At 40.3% G+C, this 17,581-nt stretch overlaps 1 protein-coding gene across 3 annotated transcripts; it reads left to right on the top strand.

Annotated features, from left to right (window-relative positions):
• Nucleotides 1–1,129: 1,129 nt before the first annotated feature.
• CCSAP (centriole, cilia and spindle associated protein) lies at nt 1,130–15,494 on the top strand. Of its 3 annotated transcripts, XR_015744389.1 has the most exons (4): nt 1,137–1,655; nt 6,133–6,419; nt 8,182–8,364; nt 11,826–11,962. XR_015744389.1 is itself a non-coding variant. In XM_087937679.1 (3 exons), exons 1-3 carry the CDS (start codon nt 1,268–1,270, stop codon nt 12,017–12,019), a joined length of 882 nt encoding a protein of 293 aa, XP_087793805.1. In that variant the 5' UTR covers nt 1,130–1,267; the 3' UTR covers nt 12,020–15,494. The 3 variants fall into 3 exon arrangements, 2 of the variants coding, with proteins under 2 accessions (XP_087793805.1, XP_026560966.2); XM_087937679.1 differs by lacking the exon at nt 8,182–8,364 and having other exon boundaries at nt 1,130–1,655; nt 6,133–6,432; nt 11,826–15,494; XM_026705181.2 differs by lacking the exon at nt 8,182–8,364 and having other exon boundaries at nt 11,826–15,494.
• The last annotated feature ends 2,087 nt before the right edge of the window (nt 15,495–17,581 follow it).

The following is a 17,581-nucleotide window of genomic DNA, read 5'->3' as shown; positions in this document are numbered from 1 at the left end:
TGAGACAACCCATGCACAATGACATTTTGGAGCTAACACGACGACGGTGATGCTTTTAAGCCACTATGTAGTGCATAAATGGCCCTAACAACTAAACTGCACTCCTACGTAGCTTTTTCTCTGGTAATATCACACTACTAGTTAGACCATATAAAACATTTGCTAGACCAATACTTGAATACAGCTCTTCAGTCTGGAACCCGCATTACGTATTTGATATTAATACAGTTGAGAAAGTTCAGAAATATTTCACAAGAAGAGTTCTCCACTCCTCCACTCGTTGCAGAATACCTTATGCCACCAGACTCGAAGTTCTAGACCTAGTAAACCTAGAACTATGCCGCCTTCGGTCCGATCTAAGTATGGTATATAAAATCATACATTGCAATGTCCTACCTGTCAATGAATACTTCAGCTTCAACCATAACAATACAAGAGCAAACAATAGATGCAAACTCAAGTTTAATCACACCAAACTTGATTGCAAGAAATACGACTTCAACAACAGAGTGGTCAATGTCTGGAATACTCTACCTGACTCTGTGGTTTCTTCCCCAAACCCCCAAAACTTTAACCTTAGACTGTCTACTATTGACCTCACCCCTTTCCTAAGAGGTCTGTAGGGGATGTGCATAAGTGCACCAACGTGCCTACCATCCTTGTCCTATTGTTTCTTTTTATTCCTATCCGTTTCATGTATTCGTAACTATGTTTATACTGATACCTGTTATTTTATAATCGCTTGACAAAATAAATAAAATAAAAATAAAAATGATGGCCTGGCTCACGGGCGATAGATCCCAGAGCCCCCTTTTAGAGTAGCAGCTGCACTGGTAAAGTGGTTCAGATCTGGGGATTACGAAGGGAGTATGCTCTCGTTTCCGGAACGAAATCGAAGAGAAGTGCTTGTTGCTCCCTTCCTCTTTATTTCATGATTCGACTGTCTCTCCACCCCCTCCATCAAACCTCCAAGCACCAGCAGGTTACCACTGCCTTTGATGTTTTCGAAGAGCTTAAAAAGCCTGCTTTGTGACATAGGCACAGAACCTCCGCCTCGAACGTCGATTGGCTGAAGGGAGCGGAGGCGGCTACCAAACGCTGCTGTTTGTGTTTAAACGTTCCAGCGGGAGGGTGGGGTGAAGAACGTGAAATAGGAGTGTTGTTGTGTTGTGTTACAGTGTAGTGTGTGTTTTCGGGCGGTGATCAATTCCCCGACCGGAGGGAAGAGATCCCGCGGAGCAGCTGGGCTTGGAAGGCGATTCGCGAGATGGTGCTGCCGTCGCGGTGCGTGAAAAGCGAGTACATGAAGTGCTTTAAAGAACCGAAATGGGAGGCGTGCGGCCCCTGTTACCAGGAGTTACTGCGCTACCGGCTGAGCCGACGCCTCTTAGAACAGGCGCATCGGCCTTGGTTTTGGGACGACTGGGAGCAGGACAGCAGCCTGAACGGAAGCAGCGGCGGCGGCAGTGGCAGCTCCCCATCGTCCCAGGGCACTGACAGCCCTCCAGTTGTCCGGCAGCCCGAGGAGGAAAAGGCGCATCCTGCAGGGGAAATCGAAGTCCCCGGCGGCGATCTGACTTTCGACAGGAGGATCCGCGCGCCTGGAGAGGATGTGGCTTCCAGTCCGGCGCCGGCGGAGCCCCCCGACGGACCCGGTATGTGCTCCCCCAATGCCTGAGAAATTGAAGGATGGGGCTGGGATGGCGGGTAGAGTCAACAGTCTTCTTGGAGTGACTCAGTGGCGTGAATAGAGTCGAGGCGGTGGGGCTGAGCTTTGGGGCTCCGCAGCTCAAGGCTCTCCGCCAGGCCTATCAGTCATGAAGAGAAGCAAAACAGCAACAACAACACAACGTCGCGATATCCACGGCAGAATCGACCCGGGTCCCTCGAGGAACTTCTGCATTTGCCTAAGGCAACAAAAGCAGTGGATCCGAGCGCAGAGGGCAGGTGGAAGGGAGCGGCGGGCAGGCTAATAGGCTCGAACCGACTCAGAAAACAAGGGCAGTGCTCTCTGTATAGTATAGGCAGGCAAAGTGATTCCGGCCCCCACCTAAAAAAAACAAACAAACACCCGACTTTTCCTTTCCGGACGCAATTTGTCCGGATTTGTGCAGCCCCGATGCAACCTCTTGCGCCCCTGGAGAGTACTCGAGCCATCGCCACTACCCTTCGTCCCTTAGAGCCGCTCGTGGGTGCCTCTAGACCGGGTACCAGAGCAGCGCTGCTCCCTCGGGTGTAACGGGTGAGGTTGATTTGGGGGGGGGCGAGAGAGACTCCCCAAGAGTCTGCAATGACCTTGAGCGGATCGCTAGGCCGTTTGCCTCAGGAAGACAGGCGGGCGGAGGCGGCAGTCGGGTTTGCCCGTGAATGGGGGCCGCTGGGAAGCCAGTTGGCCCGAATATTCGCTTTCAGGGGCTTCTTCCTTCGTGCAGTGGAGCTGCGTGTTTTGAATCGACCGAATTGCGAGGGGCACGGAGGCTTTGGCTTGGATTTTTCGCTTTACGCTCTTCCGTGCAGGGCTAGGGTGGGTGGGGAAACCGGTCGGCCTAAGGACCCAGCGGCCTTTTCCTGCGATCTTGACGTGTGTCTCCTGCCACTGAGCGGGGATTATGGCAGAGTTCTCCTCATGAGAGAACCCCATCTGGCAGGGAACGGGCGAAGGCGGATCGGCCTTTCTTTTCCTGCAGGAACCCGACTGGGGGTGGGGAGGAGGCTGCTCTGCCTTGAGAGGTTGTGTGGGAAAGCTTAATCCATTATGGCTTGGGTGACCTTACTGCAAGGTGGCAGCTGGCTGATTTAGAGATCTGATCACCCAGGGACCAACTTCTAAGCTTTGATTTCCTTCCTCCTGTTTTTTTAGCTTCCACCCTAATTAGAATCCCTTCCTTACCCTCCTTCTCAGAGGAGAATATGTGGGTATACAGTTCTGGCCTTGTATTTGTTGCTATGCATTTCAACATGTTCCTTGAGCTTTAAAGATCTTTCTTTAAAGTTACTTTTTAAAAAGTTACTTTAAAGTTACATAACTGCTCTGTGCTTTGTAGATTAAACACTGCCAAATGGCCTTATTTGAGTGGTAAAACAAGCTTCCTTTAAAGGTAAATCAGAGGTAAGCCCCTTGCTTTCTCTAAGCTACAAACTAACCTACATACTAACCTAACCTACATACTAACCTAAGCTACATACTAACGCAACAGATTAACTGCTTTGAATCCAAGCTGGGTGCAGATCAGGTTTTGAAAACACCCTGTGCTAAAATCAACAGGCTTACTTGTGCCTAACTATTAATTTGGTTGACTTCCAGTCTCCAGAATTTGTCAATTTTAAAAGAAAATGGAACTATCATTTATTCCATATGTTTTACAATGCCATCAGGACAGAATCTTCTCAGGGCAGCTTACAACAAATGCAATCAGTGCATCCATGGTTGGAATTATACGTCATAATGCGAAACCACACATTTCATGAACAATCTCCTGCAATTAATTTGAAATATATTTTAATCTAACATGCTTCATCAGAACATCTGTTATTTGAAACTGTTTTCAAAGCCAGCCTCATAATATCATGAATAGATTAAACAGATAATAGTAATAAAGTAAATATCCTATTTTGAAACTCATTCAAATGATTATCCTTCATATAGAGCAGGGGTCCCCAAGCTTGGCAACTTTAAGACATGTGGACTTCAACTCCCAGAAGTCTCCAGCCAGCACAGCATAGGTCCCTCTGGTGTGCTATGCTATGCTGGCTAGAGAATTCTGGGAGTTGAAGTCCACAAGTCTTAAAGTTGCCACATTTGGAGACCTGATAAAGAGACATAAATAGCATAAGGAAGTTAGCAGAATAGCTGAGTATTTATCAATTTATATACCTCATGCTCCTGACAAAGCCAGACTATGACAGCCTGCTTTTGACTAGGGAATTCATGGTCTCTGAAACCATTTCCATTGTTTGCAAAATTGGCAGGATAATTTCCTACTTTTAAGATGGGAAACCTCTTAAGTGCAACCCTTTAGTATGCTTAACATAACTCAAACAATGTCCCTCAATCAACCTCTCGAAACCTGGAGGGGAAAACCCTAAGAAATCCCAATTTGGTCTTATGCATGCCAGGGGTCTTTCCTCTAAAATAATTCAATGGTGCTGTCCAGCTGCCAAAACATTGTTCACCATGGTCTCAAACACATCTTTATTGGTTTGCAGTCCCACCTTCTTGAAGACTTAACAGATACGTTTTCTGGTTCACTTGGAATTATATTAGCTGTAAGAGCCGTGGAATGATATTAGCTATAAGAGTTGTGGTGGTGCAGTGGCTAGAATGCAGGCTAATTCTACCAACTGCCAGCAGTTCAATTCTCATTGGCTCAAAATTTACCTAGCCTTCCATTCTTCAGAGGTTGGTAAAATGAGGACCCAGATTGTTGGGGGCAATATCCTGACTCTGTAAAATGCTTAGAGAAGGCTGTAAAGCACTGTGAAGTGATATATACATCTAACTGCTATTGCTATAGGTCCACTCAGAGTTTAGTTTCAGTTCATTTGTGAAATACATTGGTGAGACTAGCACTTCGCTGGCAGATAGAAACCAATTTTACAAAAAGGCTCTGAAATGCTAATATTATGAAATGTGGTTCTCTTTCCGTAGAATCTGCAAATAGAACAAATGGAAGACACATGTACAATTGATACATGGCATATATTATTATAAATGATAGTAGACAGAATAAATAGATCACTGGGCAAATTTTCAATATAGTGTTGCTAATTATTTAAGGATGATGTAATATGATACTGGCTTAGATGATCCTTAGTCATCTTGCTGATGTCAGACTGATACCATGGGCATTATTATATTTCTAATGTTAAAACTATTGTTTAAGTAGCCTTCTGTTACTCCTAATTAAATGGCTAAAGTATGGTCTTCCCCGTAGCCTTTCAATAATAAGAATCATATTTATACAATATATACTCAACTCAGATAAGATTGGTGATTTTCAAACTGAAACACAGCTTGCTGCTTATGTAAGTCATTGCCATGGCAGCATGCACTTTAAAAGTTGCATAAGCTTTTAGATGCCAGCCAAAAATAAGCAGGATTTGCAGATTTTTGTGGGAATTGTAACACAGCCCCAAATGGCAACAGCTGAGATGGAAGAGACACTTTTCCCCCCACCTCACACAGCACAATCTATGGTTCCTCCTGATCTGCTGTCTGCTTGGGGGAAAGTACTGGAACATTGTATGGCCATTTCTGGATGTCCTTCCTTTGCTGCTACAGCTTTACTGTTGGATTTAGAATCAGATCTAACTCTGTTTCACTTCTCCATTCACCTATGAGGTTTGAGGCAATAATATTTCTCAGACTAACCTATCTCACAGGATTGTTGGGAATTAAAGAAAATGGGAGGGATGACCAAGTTATTGAGAGCCACGGTGGCACAGTGATTAGAGTGCAGTACTGCAGGCTACCTGCCTGCAATTTGGCAGTTCAAATCTCACCAGGCTCAAGGTTGATTCAGCCTTCCATCCTTCCAAGGTTGGTAAAATTAAGACCCAGATTGTTGGGGGCAATATGCTGATGTTGTAAACCCCTTAAGAGAGGGCCAGGGGTGGGATTCTACTGGTTTGGACCAGTTCCCCCTGTGCTCCATTTTTTGCCTTCCTGGGCCCCAGGGAAGCCTTCTGGGAGCAAAAATGCCCCTCCCCCGAGACTTCCCTGAGACCCAGGAGGAAAAAAAGTGGTGGTGGGGTTTTGCCGCAAAAGAAGAAGCCACACCCACCCAGTCACATAGCCATGCCCACCTACCCACGCCCACCGAACCGCCTACAGCCCTGGAGAGGGCTGTAAAGCACTGTGAAGCTGTATATAAGTCTACGTGCTGTTGCTATTGTCTCCTTGGGAAAGGGAAATTAAATGAGTAGGATACAAACAGCTATTTCTCCTAAGGTGCAAATGTGGCATAAGAGGGAATTAAAGTGGGCCACCTTGCACTCTAAGCCTGCAATGGCTATTCTTCGGTTCTTAATCCATCAAAAGAGTTACGTTGCAAAAGTAGATGGGTGGATGAAAGTAGACATATGCAAGTCTGAGCAGGCTAAAACAATGTTCGTTTGCCATTTTCTTCCCAGAGGCTGACATTCAAGAACAATCTGAAGAGAAGGCTATTGTCAAGAAAGATGAAAGGACAACTGCAGGGGAAGGAATCGACAGTTCAAGTTGTGCGCAAAAGCAGCCTTTAAGGCAGAAGAGTGTTTCTGGTAGACAAGGTGACAGAAAAGCAGCAAAAAGCGCACAAAAGACAGAAGCAACATTGGGAATAAAGCACCCATTTGCTTTGTACGGCTGGGGTGAAAAGCAGACTGACACAGGCAGTCAGAAGACACACAACGTCCGGGCATCTGCTTCAGTAAACGAAGTAAGCAAAAGAAGTATGTGTTTTAGGAAGATACTGGCTGGGGAATTCTGGGAATTGAAGTCCACCCATATTAAAGGTGGCACATTTGAAAAACACTGGTCTAAATATTCGGATTTATGCTAGCCCTGTGTTAGGCAGCGTATTTGCGGTCCAAGATGAATTAGCATTTCGCTGCTTCCCTGCCTTTGTGTCATGGGATGCTGAACACAGTCAGAAGTAAACATTTTTTTTAATAAAAAACTTTTTTATTGTGTTACTTATTGGATAGGATATCTAGGACATCATGCTCTAAGTTTTAGATTGTTCCCCTCCTATTGAGGTCCCCGTGTCTGAAGCTACTTTGGACACCTGCTTCATAAGAGCTGGCTCACCTTTCTCCAAAGACACTCACACTGGGAGATGGAAAAATCTTTGGATGTGGTTCGCCTGCCCTTTTGACCGACATGCACTTACTTTTTTGCTGCCTAAGCACTTGTCTGGAGTAACATGGCCCATGTTAGCTTTTTGCTGGCCCATTATCCCAGTGTGAAAAGAATTTTATTGTAATCATCAAGGGATTAATAATCCTATTATTATAAAATTAATAACCATAGGAAATTATTCCAAATTAACTTTATTTCTCTCACTGTCTCAGCTATCCCTTAATCATTAACCCAAATCCATGATCCACTGAGACCAGAAACTATGCGAAATACCTTGTAGATTGCTGAATGGCACCTCTGCTAAGCTATCAACTGACAATAGCAAAACCAAACACCAAATCAAGTACCTGGGCAAGTGTAATTAATCAGACAAAAAAACCCCTGTTCATTCACACTCCCCCACACCTTTAAACAGGCTGCCCAGACACCATCTACACAACAAAAGGCAAACCAACAGACACAAGAAAGGACAATTAAAATTGACCTTTTGACAGAGTCACACATAGAAACAGCACACACACACACACCTTTGCCCCCGCCCCCAAGGTCACACCAAGGATCAGTCCCCCTATAAAACAAACACTTTGTATCCCACTTTCTCTATAGCTGCCCCCAGGAGCAAACCTCTTCCGTTTTGGGAAATAAATGGATCATCTCCTTTCTTCCAGCAGCGTGCCTTGCATCTGGTTTGCTTGCAATATCCAGGCTCGGAAAAGGAACCTGGAAAAGTTCTTTTAACATCATGCATTTTTTTGAAATGCCTACAACTTGAAATTAAGATCCTTGTTTCCATGGCCCATAGCAATGCATTGAATTGGGTACAGGGGCCTGAAAAACTATTGCCCTGGTTATGGGGCAAGAATTTCCTGTGCCAAGAATTTGCTTTCCCTTCAAAGGGGTAGGGTATATTTTTAAAGAGGATGATGTGATTGTGGCATTCCTCCAACTTTTCCAGAGCCAAAAGGTTTTTGTCATCTAAATCTGTATTTTTAAATTATGATTCCTTTTAAAAAGAGCTCCCCCCACTCCCCCAGGTAATTTGGAAATAACAGCCTTGCTGGGTCATATCCAAGCCTGTCTAATTCCAGTTTCCCCAGTGCCAAGCTAGTTCCCATGGGAAACCTGTAAGCGGCATCTGGAAGCCTGTGAATGTGCTTGATACGGGAGGCTTGGTCCCAAAGGAGACACTCTGAATATATAACAGATTGTTTCCTTGGGGTGTTAATATGTCTGGGTTAATCATAGCGCCGTGGTATAACATGGGTCTAAATCCTTGTTTCTTGTTGATTCTGGTTTAATGAAAAGTTTTGTTTTGTTTTGTTTTTTGGCTGCCATTTCAGTGCTGCTGTGGAAGGAACTCTTGATGCTAGAATTATGACTTAGCCCCTATCAAAATCAGCATAAGATATATGTAAAAACAGCAGTCAGGATGAGACAGGATGAGCGCAAGTTTAGGAATGGCACAAAACATTGAAGTGCTGATGACGCCACCTTGATAGGAAGTTGAATGCCATTGAGAAGCTGTAAGTTCTTGCAAAATAATGTTACTGTATTTCTGATAGCATTGTGAAGAAAGCACCCCCCCCTCCAAAGCCCTAACAACTATATACCGATTAAACCTCTATGTATGCTAGCTTAATCAACTAAAATTAATAACAGCATGTTAAGATTAACCTTAGCCAATTTCCAAAAGTCCATGTGATGTAATGGCAATTTCTACTCAAGTAAAATTAGTGGTACCTATAGTAAAGACTGATCAAAAGGTAAGCATTTTTGCTCTGCAGATGTGAGAGACCATGGAGTTTGACAGAGGAGTACATTCATACAGAATGTATGAACAGATGAGAAGGTATTCAGCCAAGCATATTTCAGCTTCATAGGTTCTGTAATGTAGCTTGTTGTCTCTGCTCTTCTTTTCCTATGAGTTAGCCTGCCAGCTAGGATATCTTCTAATAACCATATTTTTTACGGCCACCCAAATTAGAAAACTTAATAGCTTGGAAACAAGAGGGAACATAAAATGAAATTGAAGTGAGTTGGTTATATTGTTTTTTTTCTTCTTTAGCTATTAACCATAGCTTTCTAATTTGGAAAACAATGGGGCAATACATGTTGTTAACAGAACAGCTTCTTGGTTGCAGTTGGCCTAGCCCTAGACCAAGAAGCAGATGAAGAAATCCATATTTTGACTTATTAAGCTGAAATATGATTATCCAAGCTTGCATAATATTCTCTAAAACATCTTACTGCATGAATAAAAGCAGAGCTATCCATAACTAAGATATTTTGCACACCCTTAAAACATCCGTTGAACTTATTTGAGTAATGTTGCATAGAGTGCCCATGCCATATGTTCATAACTATGTGAAAAGCTAACAAACAAGAATTGTATATGTTTTTGGTCCAGGGTCCAATCTTCAATAAGAGTAAACACTATACAAGGGAAATAGTGTATCGAGTTAGTTGTAACTTGAACGCAAGACAGAAAAACCCCTTCCTCAATTCCTAATCTCTGAAAGCCAAGCACCCAGATAATAATATCTGAACTTCAGGGTGGATTCAGAAGCAAACTGTTCTCCTACAGAGCCCAGCAACTTTAAGGATTAAAATGTAGAGACAATTTGTGAACATAGATTCCCGTTGATCACTGCGTCCCCCCACCCAACCAATTTTTTGAATACCTAGCTGATATCTTACATATCATGGGTGTCAAACTCGATCGCGTCATGTGACGTGACTCTTTTTTTGCCTTTGCAGAGCCAGGGTGGGCGTGGCCTATGCGTGATGCATCCAGCCTGCAGGCCTCCAGTTTGACAGGCCTGTTTGTATGCTTTCTCTTGCAACTCTTGGTTTTGATTTATCAGCAGGTGACTGAAATCCACACTGGTGAAAAGTCAGTTCATATTGATCAAAGGGAATCCAGCAAATTTGCTACTAGTTTTAGATAAGGTTGGGAATTTAGGAACCAGTTTTGGCCATATAAAAAAGTATTGATCAATGTGAAAATTATAATCCTTGATTTTGTGTAGATCCATGTGGAAAGTTAGCACCCACCCCTCTCCTAAAAGAATGAAATACTCTAGGAAATATTAAAAAGGCAGAATATTTCCCCTTAAAAGAGAAATAAAAATCTTAAAGGAAACAGAAACAAAAGATCCCAGCTCCCTGCCCTCAGCAGATATTTTGGTGCCATCTTATCTACAAGACAAAAGACTGGGCAGTCTATCTACAAAACAAAAGACCTCAGCTCCAGGATGGTGGGATTATCCTTCAGGAAAAGCCATTCAGCCTCAATAGGAAATTGCCCTTCATTGCATCACCCAGCAAGATTCAACCAAGCCTGGGGGACACAGACAACCTCAGCTATGACTGCATAGCCCTATGGGAGTCTGACTGCAACCAATAGGGTTGGTTCCAATAGGATCCCTTGCCACAGGAACAGGAAGCTCAAATTCAAAGCCCAAGAGAGGGTATAAATCTCTCTCTACCCAGAATCACACGTGCTTGGTGGTTTTGCTTCACCATTAAACCATCCTTCCAAGCAGCCTCCATGTTTCCAGTGTTTTTCTTCCCAGACGGACATTTCTTCCAACACTCAGAATTAGCCTTGGCATTCTATTGAAGTACTTCAGAATCTTCCTTGTTAAAATACTGATATATATATTTATGGAGATTCTCAGTCATCCAGGTCATGATTGCCCCAAAGGTGCTTTTTTCAAAAAAGCACCTTTGGGGACTAACCAGTATAATTTACGGCATAATACATAATAAAAGTAGAATCTAGTGTATAAGAGAAACATGGTCAAAGTAATGAGATGAAGTTTTTGACTACTTTGGCATATAGCATTATTTTCTGGAGAGTTTTAAAAATAGAAATCGTTAATACTGGGTTCAGCAGCAAAAATATTGCACTTTAAACTGCATTTATCTCTTTCCTTGAAGACTTTAAAAAAAAAGTGAAAGCAACATTGTTTTTCTTAAGTAAAAAACACAGCTGAATTGTTCAAGATGCTAATTGCTTTTCTTTTTATTGGGGAAGAAAATGTTTGGACTAAGACAAGCAAGACTCTCCATGAGTTATTTTTGTTTATAGTGAAAATAAATCTCTGTTAAGGCAAGGGCATTAAAACAAGTACCCTAGCCTACAGTATTTTTTTAAATGGTATTGAACTATTATTTCATAATATCGTATGTATTCTATATCAAATTAAACCATGAATTTTGTGTGCTTTTGTCCAATGCTAATTTATAGGCACAGTTCACCTATTAAAATAGTGGTTTTGAATTTTATCTTCATCTTAGGAACATGTCTATCTATCCAGCATGTTTATTTCTATGATTCTGAACTTATGGAATAAACAGTTCTTTTATTTTTCTGTTTAGCTCTTTTCATAATAGAGCTAGAATCATTAGTTATGATACTGATAGTCTTCATTATATTGCATATTATTTTGATAGAGAATTTTCCAGAGTTGGTTGAAAGATATATAATATAAATATATATTTATAATGCTATAAAATGTTTAAAATAAATAAAAAAAATAAAGCAATTAGGCAGTACTAGTAAATATTGAGAGAAATCCTAGCATAGAATACTTATTGCTTGGTAACTCCAGGGATAATCATTCACAAAATCCAAAAGCAGAATAGGGATACATTATACTTTGCATATTTTGTGTAAATGTTATGAAATAGGACTTAACAGTTGAATAAGCCATCTCTTACTGAATGAAGTATTCAGAAAAAGGAATCTATATAATGCAGTATTTTTCAAATTTGGCAACTTTAAGATGTGTGAAATTGCTGGCTGGGGAATTCCGGGAGCTGAACTCCACACCACTTAAACTTGCCAAGTTCGAAAAGCACAAATATATCAAAATTCCAAATTAGTATTTCGAAGGCTGTTTGGGGCTGACTTTCATCAAATGATTTCAAAGCTGTATTTTCTACACCCCCCCCCCCAATTTTTAACTTGTCTCTGCAGATACACGAATCTGCATTAAGAGCAAAGAACAGAAGACAAATAGAAAAAAGGAAGCTACCTCAAAGACGGATACACACAGCAGAAGTAGAAAGAACATGGAGAACCAAGCCTTCAGGTCCAGACAATCCATGGATGACAGAATACATGAGGTGTTACTCAGCACGAGCTCGGTGATTAGACTTCTAATTTTTTAAAAATTTAGAGTGCTTTGAAAACAACTAGGACACCAGTAGAAAACTCCAGACTATTATGCAAAGGTTTTCCATTTTTTATCAACGGGTTTTTTCCAGCAGTTTGTTACATTTATTTATATTTTAACTACTTAACCTTTGCAGCAAAAGAGGATTCATATTGATGAGAACTATGTTTACCAATATAGGTCCCTTACTATATCTATTTATTTACTTTTTAAGGATAATGTCAAAAATTGACCGTCGGCCGAAAAAACTAAAATTGAGTAATAATTTTTTAAATAAAGCAAGTCAATATTTTCTTGAAACAGCTTTTTTCTCTATAGTTACTGAATTATACCAATCTTGTGCCAGTAGAAAAGTGGTTGCACTAGAGTTACATTGAAAGCATCCAACTTTCAGTGCAATTTATTGTAAAAATAATCATGAAAACTTGACAACAAAGGATTTGTAAAGAGTCTTTCTGGAAAAACGAAGGTCTCATTAAATTATGAAATGAGCTGATTGGCAATAATGTATAAAACGACCACACACTTTACAAACTAGCAGGGAAAAGAATGTTTTGTGGAAGCTGATCATTGGATTCCTTAGATAACCCGTTGTTTCCTCCCTGGAATTGCCAAAATGAGGTTGCCGTTTATCCAGCTTAATGGAATCACAACAAGGACTAAGAGACATGAGTTTTTGCAGAGGTATCTGTTGAAGACCTATAGCTGGAAATGTTAAGAACGTTTTTAGAACAAGAAAAATCTCTCCTTTTCATAAATGTATAGCGACTTTTCAGGTTTACATTCCTGCTGTAGATGTTGTGACCATACAAAATTGGATATTTTGGTGCAGTAGATTAGTAATATCCTGTGATTGTGGTATGGAACATTTGCCTATCATGAACCCATTGTACCAAATGACAGATAAAGACAATCATTAACTGATGGGCTAATGAGTAGTTTGTAGAAAGTAAATGGTTTTAAACTTTTTTTTTTAATAAAATGCTTCATTTTGAATGGACTTAAATACATCCAGTGAACAGTTTTGTTAGATAAGGCTTCTGCACAGTGACTTTTATAACATTAAAACTCTGAATTTGTTTCATTTGCCTGTTTAATCAAGCTGGGTTATATTCTGTGTCAAAACTCAGGTGACATTGCAAATTTTGCTATACTCCAATGTATCACACATTTCTGGGTTTTTAAAGTGATTTTCTATAGAAGAAGCAGCCATTGGCAATCATGAAAGTGCAACATACTTGAAAGATTGTACCACAGTGAAACTACCTGTGATTTTTTAACTTTGAAATAAAATATTTTTCAGTCTTAGAAACTGTTTCTTCAGATCTTGAAAAAAATTGGCTTTAAAGATACAGCAAGTGCAGATCTTTGTAAAACCTGCCATTAATCAACAGGGAGACCTTAAAACTCATTTTTCAACTCATTTTTGCTTAGAACAAAGTGTTTGTTCTGAAGAATATGATATATTCATTATAATTAGAGCCTGTCCTTTTTCCAGGAGCCAAGAAAAAGCCTGAATTCATTGCATTGGCTTTCTATTCCCCCCCACTGCAAATTACCCTATGGGTGAGGGGCTGAGACCCCCCCCCCAAAAAAAACAGGTCCAAAATAATCTAGTGAACTTCCAGTGTTGCGGAAAGTGAAACTGCTTTCCAGTCCAACATTTAACCACTATACTACAAATGTCATTTTACCTCTTCTATGGTTGCATGTGGTGGCTTTATTTCCATCTATAGGTAGATATAATTGAACTTTTTTTTGGAATGGTAATTTGTTTCCTCAGTCTTTATAGTATTCCTTCAATGTATCAAATTAATGAATTTGAACAATATGTGGCTTCAGAATAAAATGACTGCCACTTATGCACCAGAGAGACTAGAAAATGTCAAGAAAATCCTAGGGCTTGGAAAAGTACCACAAAACCCACACCCCAAAGGGCATCCTTAACACCAGCTTTTCGAGAATAGAACATGTACTATAACTATGCACTGCTGATTAGTGAGGAGAAAAATTGGAACAGAAAGAAAAATATATCTGGAGAAATAGAACATCAAGCGCCTGGCTGAACATTGTTTCAGTCTGCTGACTAGATATTTTTAGTTTAATAAGCTTTAGTATGGGAACAATCATAAACTAAAGTGTGTAACTCTGTCTAAATGCTGATTTATGCAGTTGTGGGTTCTTCCAAACAGTAGGTCTGCACAGCTTTCAGTTGACAAATGCATGAATTTGCAAATGGCACTTTTGTGTATATATCAACTATTCCAACGGATCTGTACTTTAACATAATGTGCATTGTGGATATTTGCCTTTGTATGTACTTGTGTTCAAATATTTTCCCATATCTCAGTTGAACAATTATTCTTTTATTTAATGCGTTTCTTACTCACTTTTGAAGAATGAAGTCTTCCTAACCTGGAGCAAATCACCACTAATTAATGCTTCTTTTTCTTTCTCTCTCTTTACCATAGTAACAAGTAAATGTCTTTCATAAATTAAAGTTGCTTTCCCCCATCAAGCTTCTCATGTGAAAACTTTTATATTTACCACTTATGCTCTGTAAGCCATAATATATAAATATGAACATATAGACTAGAACACTAGCATTAGTGTTCGTTAAAATACAGCAGAAAATTAAGTAGATTTTAATTGTTGAGAAGTTTCCTTTTGTGCCAACCTTAATACCAGCAGAAAAATAACAGGATGTATATCCCTGCTGCTTGAAATACAGCTGTTCTCCTCAAAACTGCTACAAAAATCCTTGCTAGGTACACTTTCCCCAGCCCTGGCACTGGTGCCTGCTTCAGTTGGAAATCACTAATCTTAAACAGTGAATGCGTTTAAAGTGAAATATAGACATCTACTGAAATCTTTATTCCAGAATGGCGTTAAAAATGAGCTGTACGTTTTTGTCTCTTAAGTGCACTGAGAGTAACTATGCCAGAGATAAATCATTATGTATTGGCCCATGGAAGCAGAGTATACGTTGTACTGACATTATTCCTTTCCATGTAACATCAACATTTGGAAGAATCTTATATGAGGCTGTATCAGTTTATGACTTAGGGTTAACTCTGGACCAGGATAATAAGCATCGTTCTTCAAGAAACACAGCTCAAAGTCAAACTCCAGTTTGTAGCTGGGGCAGATTACTGAGCCTTAGGAGATGCTGATCAAAGGAAAGGCTTTTGGCTGAAAGCCATAAATTTGACAGTTACTGTTGCTATGTGCAATCCATTTAAAAAGAATGAAGGGGTAAGGTGGTTAGAAATCAGAGGTATATATTTTCTCAATTATTGGGAGCACTGAAATCACTTTAAAGCCTGAAAAAAATTAAGCTTGGAACGGTGTGTGACTTAGAATATTTCTAAATGCTATGTTTTTCTCATATTTTTGTGGTCTTTAAATGTAACTGTATTCACCATGATTTTGAACATGTGAATAAAGATGACTTGAAAAATTCAAACAAATCACATGGCTGTATTTCAATTATATATACGAAGTCAATTATTTGACTGTGAGAAAAAATGTGCAAGGCTTCAGAAAGTTGTAAGTTGAAGACTGCCTGTAATTATAGCAAATGACACACAGACATTGTGTACACTATTGCACTTGTCTTCATAGCTGTCAGGTTTTGCCGAAGTTCTTGGACTTAGGTTAGGGTCGAAATCTGCATTTGTAGCATGGGGATTATTCAATAAATATCATAAAGCCTTACGTATTGAGAAAGTACTCTTCACAGGAATTAAATGTTGCAAAATTAAATTGAGTGTACAATTACAGGAAGTGAATGCATATGTTGCACAAGGGAGATATTTTTCTGATTTGGATAAAAATCATTTATGTGAAAAATATAATTAGCCAGAAAATACAATTCAACCATACTCTTCCCCCCACAAAATCCTGCATTAACGGATATAAACCTATTTGGAATTTCGTTGTTGAGTAACATTTCTGTAAAATTAAGCAGCACAGTACAATCTTCATAGTTTAGAAACTATGCATTTTTATGTATACTATAAAATGTGCTTTTATTTTTAGACACAAATACCAATAACATTCTACCTTGAGCACAAATATGGGTGCTGAAACTTCTGGAGTTATTTCCAGAACTAAGCTAACAGAGGTACTGCATTTTTTTTTTTTTTTTGGCCACCAAAAAAGTCACCAGTCTTATTTTCGGGGGGATGTCATCCACTGACTCATCTCACTTGCACGCATCATCCCCCACCTCCTTTTCGCTGTCAAGAGGCCTTCAGGAACTTCTTCAGCCAGCAAGGCTTTCCTGAAGGCCTCTGCAGCTGATAACAGAGCTCCAGATTGATCAGGAGCTCTGTTTGTTATCAGCTGCAGAGGCCGTACAGGCAGAAAAAAAATGGAACGGCAAGGCAAGTGTTGGGGTGTGCGAGGCCTGGCTGCAACCGTGCAAAGGTAAGTAGTAGGGTAGCTCCACTCCCCCATCCCCACCCTAGCTTTTTACTAGTGCACCCTGGAGTGGGTGGGGGTCTTAATTAGGGCTTATTTTTTTGAGGGGGGGGTAGGGCTTATTGGGTACATGTGTAAAAATCAAGCTAGGACTTACTTTTGGAGGAGGTCATATTTTGGGGGAAACATGGTAGCAACTCAGCACAGACTGCCAAGCACCCAAATTTTGTTCAGTGACCATAGACGCGCTGCAGTGGCTGTAATTTTGAGTAGAGGTTGTAATTCCCTTTCTTTAGTGCTGTTGCAGTTTTGGATGATAGCTGAACAAATGGTCATAAGTGAAGAACTACCTATATGTGAAACTTAGTGCTGAATTTAACTGCCTTTTTAAAACTGAGTGGTGAATTTCCTATTACAAGGAAAGCACAGGATTTTCAATGTGCTATTTTATGGCTGGCTCTCAGTTTCCTTCCAGGTGCAATTCAAGGTGTTGGTTATTCCATTTAAAGCCCTATGTATGGCAGGAAAACAGAGTTATTTCCAGGGCCACCTCTCCCTAGGGATACTTGCCTGTCCTATTAGATCAGAGAGCTAGGCACGCTCTTGGTCCCTTCGTTTAAATACTGCTATGGGATCTAGGAAGAACACCTTTTTCATGTCAACTCCTGCTCAATGGAATATTCTCCCTGCCTTTTAATCTTCTGAAAACTACTTCAGAGATGAGTTCTTCCCCAAGCCCTAGGATAGGGTGAGATTGTTGGGATGAATTTGTTGTGGCCTGCATGACTATGTTTAGCTGTTAACATTTTTATTTTATTACAGATATTTTATTTTAGGTTTGGGAGTTGTTCTGTTTGGTTCAAGATAGGCAACTATATAAATGTTTTAACTAACTAAACTTTACCATAAAGGAAGAAAGAAGAACATGCAACGGAAAGCCAGTGCCTGGGAATTTTAATACTTATCCATCTAGTGTTTTTCTCTTAAAAATTCTACTTATAAGAGAGGAAAAAGGAGAAAGATTTAGGAATAATTTGTGGGCATGAAAAAGAATAGATTGTATCTTATCTTGCTCTAGAGCTTCCTTTCAATTCTACATTATATACACAGCTGATTTTGATATAAGCAGGTC

This window comes from Pseudonaja textilis, chromosome 1 (genome assembly GCF_049901715.1).
Source record: "Pseudonaja textilis isolate UNSWEBS1 chromosome 1, rPseTex1.2, whole genome shotgun sequence".
NCBI lineage: Eukaryota > Metazoa > Chordata > Lepidosauria > Squamata > Elapidae > Pseudonaja > Pseudonaja textilis.
Note: the sequence above shows the minus strand (reverse complement) of the source record. Positions and strands in the feature narration are given on the sequence as shown.

What these genes read in the sequence shown, in the direction of transcription:
- CCSAP (XM_087937679.1), top strand. Translation starts at nt 1,268, where the DNA reads ATGGTGCTGCCGTCGCGGTGCGTGAAAAGCGAGTACATGAAGTGCTTT. An exon ending in GGAGCCCCCCGACGGACCCG is followed by an intron (nt 1,656 to 6,132) that starts GTATGTGCTCCC and finishes TTTTCTTCCCAG; the next exon opens with AGGCTGACATTCAAGAACAA. An exon ending in AAACGAAGTAAGCAAAAGAA is followed by an intron (nt 6,433 to 11,825) that starts GTATGTGTTTTA and finishes TTGTCTCTGCAG; the next exon opens with ATACACGAATCTGCATTAAG.